The 11,649-nt window shown below is 39.9% G+C and overlaps 2 protein-coding genes across 2 annotated transcripts; both read left to right on the top strand.

Annotated features, from left to right (window-relative positions):
• The first annotated feature begins 1,009 nt into the window (after positions 1–1,009).
• Positions 1,010–8,040, top strand: mtfp1 (mitochondrial fission process 1). The gene is made up of 4 exons (XM_076284248.1): positions 1,010–1,174; positions 3,415–3,542; positions 5,009–5,241; positions 5,886–8,040. Exons 1-4 carry the CDS (start codon positions 1,105–1,107, stop codon positions 5,950–5,952), a joined length of 498 nt encoding a protein of 165 aa, XP_076140363.1. The 5' UTR covers positions 1,010–1,104; the 3' UTR covers positions 5,953–8,040.
• A 1,051-nt stretch (positions 8,041–9,091) lies between these two features.
• On the top strand, positions 9,092–11,209 carry LOC143122609 (zona pellucida sperm-binding protein 3). The gene is made up of 5 exons (XM_076283393.1): positions 9,092–9,141; positions 9,432–9,520; positions 9,963–10,143; positions 10,688–10,793; positions 10,873–11,209. The coding sequence occupies exons 1-5, from the start codon at positions 9,092–9,094 to the stop codon at positions 11,158–11,160; spliced, it is 714 nt and encodes a 237-aa protein (XP_076139508.1). The 3' UTR covers positions 11,161–11,209.
• The last annotated feature ends 440 nt before the right edge of the window (positions 11,210–11,649 follow it).

The following is an 11,649-nucleotide window of genomic DNA, read 5'->3' as shown; positions in this document are numbered from 1 at the left end:
CGTTGCAGCGCTGTCTTCATCAGTTTAGCTGGTTCCCCGGAATGTTGGGGTAAAAGTAACGTGCATCATTGCTCTTTGCCAGAGTGTCTCGCAGAGACAATTCCATTGTGCTCTCGCGAGAACTCTGGATTTCCAGGGTACCAATCTTGTAGTGTGTTGTGAAGACATCGTGCCAATCATGTGTTGTGATCTCGCCGCTGGAGCAAGATAGATAGATGCCAATAAGTCCCCAAAAAGCGTTGCAATATGGCCGCCGAGTGGAGGGACTTGCCATTAAAAGGACATTTAAAGGACTTTAATGTAGGTGAACTCTTGGCTACTAATGACACATCAAGTGGTATCCGATAGCTCACTCCAAGGGGCACTCCCCAGCAAAGGGCACTTCAATGAAGTGGGTGAAAGGAAGAGTAACATGGGACATGGCCTAAATCCCTCACTCTGGCCTATAGGACTGGATCTGCATATTACTAGATGACAGTCCAGACTCCTCTTTCTCATTGGTAGATTAAGTAGCCTAATAATCTATGGCCTTGTGATAGTTGGGGATTTTAAGACTAATCTGTTCACCTTGTACTTAATTAACTTAATTAATTATTGGTTATGGTTTGTAGATTATGAATATGAAAACTCATTATTTCATTGTTGATATTTTATATTGTTATCATATTGATAGACCTGTTGCTGTTATTAATACTAATATTGTTATGCGTAATTGTCTTTTTAACTCAAACTATAAGGCCTATTTTAACTTATAATGCAGTGCAATCAAGGCTAGGCTACTGTAGAGTAACCTATCAGTGACTGTTGCATATGGAAATAATTATTGATAGACATAGACTAAAGCCAAATTAATCTATTAGTAGACATGATGTGATAATTAATTGAATAATAAGCTAATAAACTAGGTCAATTTTCTTCATGTGGTTTTCTTGCATGATGCTTGGTTATTTTTCGCTTTTCATGTCATCTGGTCACACGCAGATGTACCCTTAAGTTGTGCTGCATAGAGAACAGCTACAGAGACGGAATCTTTGGCTGAACCTGCTTGGGCTATCATAACGTTACCCTCAAGTTAGCTCCTTCACATGTTATGGGATAAGGACCATGGAGACACCACCAGAACAAAGTAGCAAAGAAGTTGATATATATCGCGACACATGGGTCCGCTTCCTGGGTAATGTATAAATCCGTATGAGTTCATATGCGATATGTCGTAGCTAGTGAGGTTATCGTTAACTGTTAACATTAACGTTAACGTTAACGTTCTAGTTCTCAAAAAGAATATCGACAGGGTTATGCAATCCTTGGTTATGGATGGACATGATGATAATTAACCAACGTAGCAGCAGCAGTGACAATGTTATCAGTTCCAGTGTTGTAGACTGCTCCACAAGGACATTGTGTTGTAGAATGTACAATATTTATTTGTAGCCTAGAATAGAATTCTAGCTTTTAACTGTTTGCTACAGTGTTCTCTGTTGCCAAGCTAACTTGGTTAGCAAGCTAAGTTAGCTAACGTAATGGCATGGTTGAGTCATTTAACTTAGGGAACGCCCATAGACTAACATCATGTTTCACGATTCAATGAATGCAAAAATAAATAACACCACACCTTATTATAACAATAGGCACCTTAGTCACTGCCCGACCGTTCGGCTGTATGATAGCTGTGCTAATCATACAGCCTATGGAGTTATTGTAGGCTGGAGCTCCTGTAACGTTTAGCCTATATTAAAACCTTCTCCAAAGTTGTATGTAACGTTTGGCTAACTTAACTGGTTGAGCCATAATCATGTTCAAATGAGCCATGTCATGTTCAAATGTGAGAAGCTTATAAAACGCAGAATTTTAACTAAGGTTTAAACAAGGGAACAAGCTCACTGGAACTACTAGGCTAACCTCCGAAAAACACAAGGTAGCCTACGCCTACAAACTGATTTCCTAGTTCTGTTTTTTTGCTAGTGTCATCACTGTTCATTAATTAATTGTAGCCTAGTCAATAAGCCTGGCTACAGTGAATATAGGTTTTGCATATCGACGCTGCTTCCCTGATAGTGGCCCAAGGTGACTTTGACAACAGTACTGCATACTGTTACAAATTTGAAAGCTCAGGCTAGCTGGGTCCACCTGTACACAGTAAGCAGTCAACTCGTTACAATTTCAAGAGCTTATATTTTTTTACACAGTGGCTTCAGGTGGCACACTCAACACTGTTCAGCAACTGAATAAAACACAATCTTCACATTGTTACTGCTGTTGTCTATCTTGTAGATAGACTATGGTTCTGTTGGATTATCCCACTCCTCAGGTCTATTCTTTTTTAACTGAATGAATTACTTGAATTAACTCCACCCATTTCATTAATGTAAAGTGTAAGGTGAAACGTGTAATGCCTACTGAATAGCTTCTGAATTTAATCCATCTTGCAAGCAAATGAACAGGAAAAATGTGCACTGGATGTTTTGAACTGTATTGTCTTTTATCGTGTTCACAAATTGCCCTTGTAAAAGTGCCTTTTGAGTTGGCAGCAGATAAGAATTTAAGCAGATGACAAGGTGGACTGCTTGTATTTGCATTTCTGAAGATAAAAAAATACATTTACATTTAGCCTAGTCACATTGTGGCAGATGCTTTTATCAAAGACACTTTCTTAAATCACGCACATAAACATATAGGCCTAGCACATTTCAATATAAATGCAATATAGCACATTTCATGCACATGGGCAATTCAATGTGTTTACAAATAAAAAAACAACAACAAAAACAGGTAAAGACAACCAAAGAATAGGCTAGCATTTGTATGAAGGCTTCACTCCTGCCTCATTTCCTTGCATATCTATTAAGTTTAGCCTTAATTTGAAACCTTAAGATAATCTCATATTTGCATTTTTTGTGTTTACATGGTTTGCAGAAGGATGGCAGTACAGTCCAAGCCTATCAAACAAACATACCATCCAACGCACACACACACATACACGTGCACTCACACCCACACCACTGCCCACAAACTTTATTAGCCAAGCTGTCTGTGTGAGATCAACTACCGAGTAGCATTATTAAAGGCCATGACCCACTTTCAGGAAGGAAATATGTCAGAGGGGTTATTGCTTTTTATTAATTTGTCTGAATAAAGCAGCATGTTTAATATAGCCATGTGTTTGTTGTCCCTCTGTACGCACGCCTTTAGCAGCTCATGAGCGGAAATTTGAGTTATTACTTTGATATATTCTGGCACCAGCATCTGAGTCCTGCTTTGTAGAGGTGATTGGTGGGGGGATTTGGAAGCAAAGGGATGGGGGGTTGGTTCTAAATTGTTTAGAGAGGCTACAAACAATAGTGAGGTCGTTATTTTGGGGAGAGTTGTTAATTGCCCTCATTTCTTAAACTGGCATGTGCTGCTTGTGCCCTGTAGGCTATGCCAATGAGGTGGGGGAGGCCTTCCGTGCCCTGGTGCCTGTGAGTGTGGTGTGGGCCAGCTATGCTGTGGCCACGGCGTACGTCTCCGCTGATGCTATGGACAAGGGCAAAAAGGCTGCTGTGGTGAGTATGCGTGTGTATGTGAGGGAGCTAATTCTGACTCCTGCAAAGCCAGTGATCCTTGAATGTCGCTGTTTAGGCAACATCAGATTTTTTTTATCTGTTGCCACCCGCATGTATTTTCCGCATCACATTGATGATGGAGAGTGTGATTGCCCTGAAGAGACTTATATAATGTTGTACATTATGTTATCACAATTTTTGCTGTGTGTCACAGAAATGTGCTAAACTGGCTGATTGCCATAGAGCCTGACAGTATCACATTTCCCAATGTCACATTGTCTTTGCCCTTTAGCTGCGGCGATAGGAAGAAAAAGCAGAAGTAAAGACCTCACCCTGTTAGTTTCCTCAGAATTACTCAATTTAGTAATAAAATAATATAGACAATGGGGCTCTGTCAACCGTACTTCAGGAATGGGTTTGAATGAAATTAAATGCTCTAGTTTTTGTTTGTTTTAATTTTGATAGAACTGTGGAGATGGGCAGGACATAAGTAGGGCTGAGATTATATTATATTATATTATATTCCACTTTATTGTCATTGTGCAGAGTACATGTACAAAGACAGCGAAATGCAGTTTGTGTCTAACCAGAAGTGCAAAAAAGCAGAAAAGTGCAATTTGATATACAAAGTATAGACAGGTGGTGCATGGACAGAACAGGATATAAGTGCAGTGTAAACAGTATTCTACAGTTGGTTTACAGAAGGTGGATTACAGTAATATAAATACAGTGTAAATATAAATATGTGCAATGTATTGTGCAGTAGCAGTAACATTATAAGAATAATATAGATATATGCAGTGTATTAACAGAATATATTATAAGAAAAACAGAATACATATGGGTATTTAGTATGAACCATATAAACAGATATGGAGAAAGGAGTAGGATCAGAAAATAACCAGGGGACCGACTGTATACTACTTGTCCTGTCTATGCACCACCTGTCTATACTTTGTATATCACATGGCACTTTTCTGCTTTTTTGCACTTCTAGTTAGACGCAAACTGCATTTCGTTGTCTTTGTACTTGTACTCTGCACAATGACAATAAAGTTTAATCTAATCTAATCAGAGCTTCACTGGGCGCACAACTGAAGTGTTCCGTTTGGGAAGTACCCAACGCTCTCACATCTGGTGGCTCGATGGTGTTTTATGCCCCCAACGTTGTCTTCTAGGCAGCGCTGCCACCGTTGACTTAAAGGCACCTAAACCTAACCCTAACCTTAACCCATGCCTAACCATAGCGCCTTCCAGGCAGAGCTGCTTGAAGACAATGTTGGGGGCATAAAACACCAAGAAACCGTCTGGTGTAGCCAGTTCCATTGATTATAATAAAAAAATTAATTGTTGCAGCTTACGCTCCACAAACGAAATGCTTCAGTTGCAGCGCAGGCCCGGTGTAGCCTCACTGTAAGCCCTGACTGCTGTCAGATGGCTTATCATTTTTTTCCCTTTTGGCCCAGGCGCATGGGGATAACCCTGGGAAGACGACACGGGTGGGCGTAGCCGTGGTGGACACCTTCATCTGGCAGGCCCTGGCATCCGTGGCCATCCCCGGCTTCACCATTAACCGCGTGTGCGCCGCCTCTCTCTACCTGCTGGGCCGGGGCACGCGCTGGCCTTTGCCCGTGCGCAAGTGGACCACCACCGCCATCGGGCTCTCCACCATCCCCTTCATCATCAAACCCATCGACAGGTTGGTGTGTGTGTGACTTATTGTACACACCCATCGACTGGTGTGTGTGTGTGTGTGTGTGTGTGTGTGTGTGTGTGTGAGACTTGTAGTAATACCACATGTGTGTCTGTCTGAGCAAATGCATAGGAAAGAGAATTGAGTCAACTTACATCTGATACTCCTATGCAGATTATGGATTTATTGACTGCATTTTACTACACTTCCACAATTTACAGCTGGTTTCTAAACTGAGGTCAAATCAACATTAGGGCATGAATCCGTTTATTTTTGTGTGACCTTATTAGCTAAGCCTCTGGTAGGGCATGCTGCTGTCTTTCACAAGCAGTCTGTTCCATTAGCCTCCAACTGTCTCTGTCACTCAAACGTGCAGTTTGACATTTGTTCTTGAGGCCTTATTCCCAAGTGGTCTAAGCTTTCTATTAACTAAAGTAAGCAAAATGCATTCAATGATACTTGTACACATACACAAACCTTATTTATGAATATTATTATAGTAACATTTGGTGAGTGTTTTTGAAAACATGACTCTGATTTATTGTGTGTGTGTGTGTGTGTGTGTGTGTGTGTGTGGCACTGACTTACAATGTTTTTATTAATTGTTTGAATGATGAGTTGTACCTAACTTTTTTTGCACTGGCTTACAGATCCGTCGACTTTCTGCTGGACTCTAGCCTCCGTAAGGTGTATGGTGGCGGGGAGAAGCACGAGTAAACTCTGTCTAAGCCACAGCCATTCACCCTTACTCCCTGAACCGTGCCCTGGCCTCTGACAGGGCTTTCTCTTGATAACGCCTTCAAGTCGAGGAAACCTCACTGTGAAGCACAAAGCCATGCACCCCCTCCTCCCTCCTCAGCCTTTTGTCCCAGCTTGTCCTAAACGGGCCTTAAAGTGTCCTCATCAAGGTGTGAGATCATATGTTATCATAAGTTAAATGTGGTTTCAGTGAATTAGTTTGTAGTAAACACATTGAATGTCTGTCAGAGAATCAGTATGTTAGTCTGCTGATTTGGGAGCCATCAGTTATATATTTGTCTTTAGTGTTTTAATCAATATATGAATGTTTGTAGGTTTTAAAAAACGGTTATACCATTCTGTTGGTTGGGATGCACACCAACCAAGGGTAGGAATACTGTAACTGCAGTTATCATTAACCTCAGGTATCTGGGAGATACTGGGTGTCGAGGAGAGTCAGGACTCCAAATATATGTTGACGTGGAACCATTACCCATGTACTATAGTTTGTATAATGCACAGAGCATTTTAGACTGTATTTAAACCACTGACCCTTGTACATGATGTCATCATCAGATGATGCCAGTCAGTAGCAGCTATGCAGTTGCCCTGGGGGCAGTAATACTTCATTTTCGTTCAGTAGACCATCCCATTACCATGTTACAGTTAAATATTACTGTCTAAGGGAATAGATTTGTCAGACATGTTCTTCTGTAGTTCTGAAGAAAGGTTTAGTAACCTCAAAGAAGCATTGTTATCAAATGGTGCTAGATAGTACTCTAGGAACAGTAAGCCAAAATCTGAATAATGAACACCAAATATAAAAACATGGACATATTGCGGTTAGATTGACACTGTTGACTGCTAGGAAAGTTCAGCAAGACTTTCTGGCATTTTAAGCACACAGACATTTCCAAAGTAACACAAATCATTCATACATGACTGTGCTAGCAATGTGAAGGTCATAGGCTAAATTTCTTAGGTTGTGCTGAACTGAATTCATATGTTGGGTTTTTGGCTTACATGTCATTGAGGTGCTTTAGAACTCCATTTACCAACATGTATCATCTTTTATTAAGTAGCCCTAGGCCAAGTTTTAGATTTGGGTTTTGTAAATGAAAAAATCCTGTAAATGATATTGCTTGGCAGATATTGGGGCTCAGAGGGATTATTATTTTGGATTTAGCAATGGATCTTAAAATGTTATATTTTAGAGAAGGTCTGTAATCAGATGATGTGTGTGGAAGCAGAATAAGTCGGACTGCACACATCTGACAAAACAAGTGAATGACCTAGTGAGTAATTTGGAAGCACTTGATGCATGAAGGGAAAGTAAGCATCTTTGGTAATTCTATAAAACATTTCAATGACGCACCCCTTTCCAGGGGTCCATATTATATTAGTGTGCTATGCAAGATGTACCAAAGCTGTACAAAACTGATGTGCTGAAAACAGATAAAGGAATTATTCTATTTATTCTGAGCACTAAGGTGATATGATTTATATATTGAAAGACAACCTTAAAGAAGGGTATTGTTAAAAAAAACAGAGAGCAATAATATTAGAAGTAACGGTTGACATTTAGATCCATGTCCTTATTATAAATGTAACACATACCTTGGTTTCAGGGTTGTCATGTTTTCTGATGTTTGCATTTCATTTTTCTATTGTAAGCAAGTGAGTGAAGGGATTAAATAACTTTGTTTACATTTGTTTTATTACCAGTATATTCAGTCTTGGAGTGGTTGTTAAAGTTTGAAAAATATTTCAATTACTAAGGCGCTTTGGGAATTCAAACCAGATAAGCATTTGGCCTTTTCAGCTTGCTTATGCTTCCTAATGGACCTCATTTATGTTTGGGAACTTAAACTGTACATGTTGTAAAATAATATACTGTAACAAATATCTTCAAATACAGCACGAAACTGTGTTACAATAAACAATGTGAAAATGTGTTAAAAATGGTAAAACTGTATACAAAATGTTACAGCTTTTTATCAATGCAAGGTTTTATTTTTCCACCTGTAACATGTCATGTACCATTAAATAAATACATTTCTAAACTGGCCTGTGACCTCTTCAGTTTTACCATTCATAGTTTTTAGGGCATTTTTGGTGTTAGTATTTTATAAAGTTTGGAACAGTCAGAGTTGTGAGGTTCCATCTGTGAGTTAGTGGGTAGGCTGTGATGGGAACAAATTATAAGATTGATTTTTGCTGATGACAAGGGAGAAACCATTCATGAGATAATAATTCACATTCACTGCTTTATCAGATAGCACACAAGCTTGTCTTAAATGCAAATAACAAGCTTGATAATAATTAGTCAAATAATAGGCTACATTTTGAAATGACCATGTGTTAAATGCTGAATGTTAGCGCCCTTAATATAAAGAGTCATATTATTGTCTCATTTATCATTTACTAAATGGAGCAGCATGTTTTGATCGGTCATGTTTTAGCATAAAAGTGTACCTGATACAGGCTTTAAAGCCCAGAGACAGTCTGCATTTAATCACATGAGCTTGCATTCCAAAACACATCCAGCTGTAATTGATTAATTGTGTCTGCACTGAGCTTCTTGAATTGATTAATTGGGTCTTGTTGGAGGCAGATCTTGGTAGGCTTCCAGCTGCTGCCCATCATTTTGATTTACTTTACTATCATTAGCTGACAAAAGCCAAGCAGTGTCAACACTGTCAGTAGGGCCAAAAGATGTGCTTTCTACAGCAAGGCGTCATTTTGATCCTGGTTGCAGCTTGCCTGGCTCAAGATGGTAATACAGTCATATACCTGTGTAATGTAAATTAATTCTTTGTTTTTATTTAGTTAATTAATCATGAAAAGTTCCTTGATTTGGTTGTAGGTGTCAATTACCATAACCAGTGACTTAAACCTGAGAACCTATTCCTCTGAGACCTATAAGGCGTTTGCATGAACTAATGTTAAAAATAGAATGGAAGTTAGTTTTTCATTTTCTGATTTTCAGGAGGTTTTAATTTAGACTGTAGACCTGATGCAGTCACAATAAAATGGCCCCAGAAACTGACGCAAGAGCAAGTCCAAAACCCGTATACATTTCTCCTGGGTAACTGTCTCCCCTCAAGTGTGAATGAGGATGGGGTGCTCTTCCATGTTGGATTTAACGACTGTCTCTTCCAGAGAGCGGTAAGCCTGCAAGCTATTTGTGACCTATCAAGAATTGTAGGCTTATCAGTTCACTGAATCTTATTCCTTTTTTTTTTTTTTTTTTTTTTTTTTGCTTTTCAGGTGTTTGGAGATAAGATCATCTTCATGAATTTGCTATCCTACAGACCAGACTCTGCGGTTCCATCTGTATTTCATATTGTGGATTGTGTTTTTGACCGGTGCGTGTGTGTGTATGCAAGCAGTGTAGGTTTGAGTGACTATCCATGCTCTGGTGGCTGTAACACTTGATCCTTGTTTATGTTCCGTAGGCCTGCATTGTTGACTCCCTTGGCTGCTCAGCCAGGCATACCGGGGACAAATGAAGAGAAAGCGATTTTCAGCATGGAACTAATGAATGGTTAGTGGATGTGGTTCTCACTGTACTTCTCTCTTGCTTTCTGAGGCAAATACTCTTTTAACCTCACATTGGCTGGGTTGTTATGACCGTTTTAATGCTATCAGCAACCAAATATGGTCCTTTCAGAGGCAGGTGGGCTGGCTTAGATCTGCAACAAATTAACTAATGCACAAAAATGAGTGGCAAAGGTCTTTTAGTGCCAGACTTGGTCCTCAGAATTTAAGTACAGTTCTGACATGGGTGCTTTGGCTCATCCTGGCAAACCTGATAAGAGCTGGTGTAACTTTGCTTTATTTAAAAGGCCATTTTGCCATCCACACCTCAAAAGAAATCTGACCTGCATCAACTAAAAGATTGTGTTTTGGTTGCCGCATTATGTCTATGTGCCATTAGTCAAATATTTGTCCGTTTGATGCCCTCTTTGATTTTTACGCTGCTCCAGATGACTACAGTGGCCCAGCGCCCTCCACTACCTTTACCGTGGGCTCCAAGATCTCGCTCAGGGCCACCGTGGCTGTACGGACAGATGCACCACAGCAGATCTTCCTGAATGAGTGTGTTATGACTGAGTCTTCAGACCCATACCTGGCCAACGAGACGTACACTATAATCACAGACGAAGGGTAGGCATGTTCTGCTGCTCAGGGTGTCTCCATCCATCAGAAATGCACTTGACAGTAAGGGGCCGTCTAAAGCTAAAAGAGCACTTCGATACAGATCTCTATGAATAGGGAAACCGGCCCAGAAAAGCTTTACCCCTGGTTTAACACCATTATGTTATTTATGAAGTAAGTGTGTCATAGTTAATCAAAGCTTTACCTCTGGTTTAACACCATTGATCTGTTATGTGTCTTAGTTCATCAATACCCATGTTGCCACCATATTTGCCCATTTAAGCTATGGCTGTGTAATGTATCCTCTCCACCCTGATTTGAGCTTTTAATCACTAAACATAATTCTCCTAATTAAATGCAGGGAGGGGAATCCGGGAATCCTGAAATTCTGAGGGTTCTCTACAACCTAAGTGTGCATGTTCTACTTGTTGTGGCAATGCTTTACACCAAACCATTTTATAACAAAACAAACTGGGCAGTTATGAAAAATATCAGCTTAACATATATTCTGAATGTCACAAAGGTTAACTGAATATTGTATTCTTTTTTCAAGGTGTCTACTAGAAAGCAAATATGGAAACGCAACATTTCTGCCCAGAGAGAAACCCTCTGAAATCCGTCTTTCTCTAGCTGCATTCGGCTTTGCTGACACAGAGGAGGTGTGAATTTAAATGCATCCTCGTTGACATTTACGCACTGACTTGAATTTTGAACTTCATTGATACTCCATGTTCCCAGGTCTACCTCCACTGCAAGCTGGTTTCATGGCAGGTCCAAAAGCTCGATGTTGACATGAAGGCCTGCTACTACAGGAAGGACAAGCGGAAATGGGAGCTGCTCGACGATTCTTCTCGAAGTGATATTTGCAGTTGCTGTGACTCCATATGCCAACAAAGAGCAAGTACGTTCAGTTATTTAATTGCCTTTTTTCAAATGTTGGGATACCCTCAAGTCTCTTTCAATTGTATTTTCTCCAGGAGGACTGTGGCAGAATGTTGCAGTTGGTCCTATAAGAATTCTCCATGAGTCAAGGAAAGATTCCGCTTGGAAAGGTCCAAAAGGTTTTGTTTTGCATGCATACGCTAACATATGTAATGCTGGTGTGGAAATGTAATGAAGAAAAATTGTATTGTTTGTTGTATAATATTTGTGTGTGTATTATCTATATCTATATTAATAATAATAATAGTAATAAAAGTCTCTGCCGTTTTCTACATGTAAATATTTGTACTTTATTTCAGGTTCAACCGTATTCTGGCTCCTCGTCGTGGCTGTGCCTGTGGTCTTACTAATTGCAACGGGAACTCTGGCACTGAGCTATTATCTCTGTATATGGAGGGGTGGCAGGCTTGGGTACCGTCCCAGCAGGCACCTATTAAATAAATATTAACTAAGGAACTCTTGTGATTGTCATTCCCCCCCCCCCCCCCCTTCAAATGAGTGGTTGTAATGGCTGTTGAATTCTATTTCGAACGTAATTACTTTTTAGCTGGCTATGAACTATCACAATGTCAA

Source organism: Alosa pseudoharengus, unplaced genomic scaffold (genome assembly GCF_046254945.1).
Source record: "Alosa pseudoharengus isolate Yale_2024_CS ecotype anadromous, Long Island Sound unplaced genomic scaffold, YU_APseudo_1.1 YU_APseudo_1.1_scf_14, whole genome shotgun sequence".
Classification (NCBI taxonomy): Eukaryota; Metazoa; Chordata; class Actinopteri; order Clupeiformes; family Clupeidae; genus Alosa; species Alosa pseudoharengus.
Note: the sequence above shows the minus strand (reverse complement) of the source record. Positions and strands in the feature narration are given on the sequence as shown.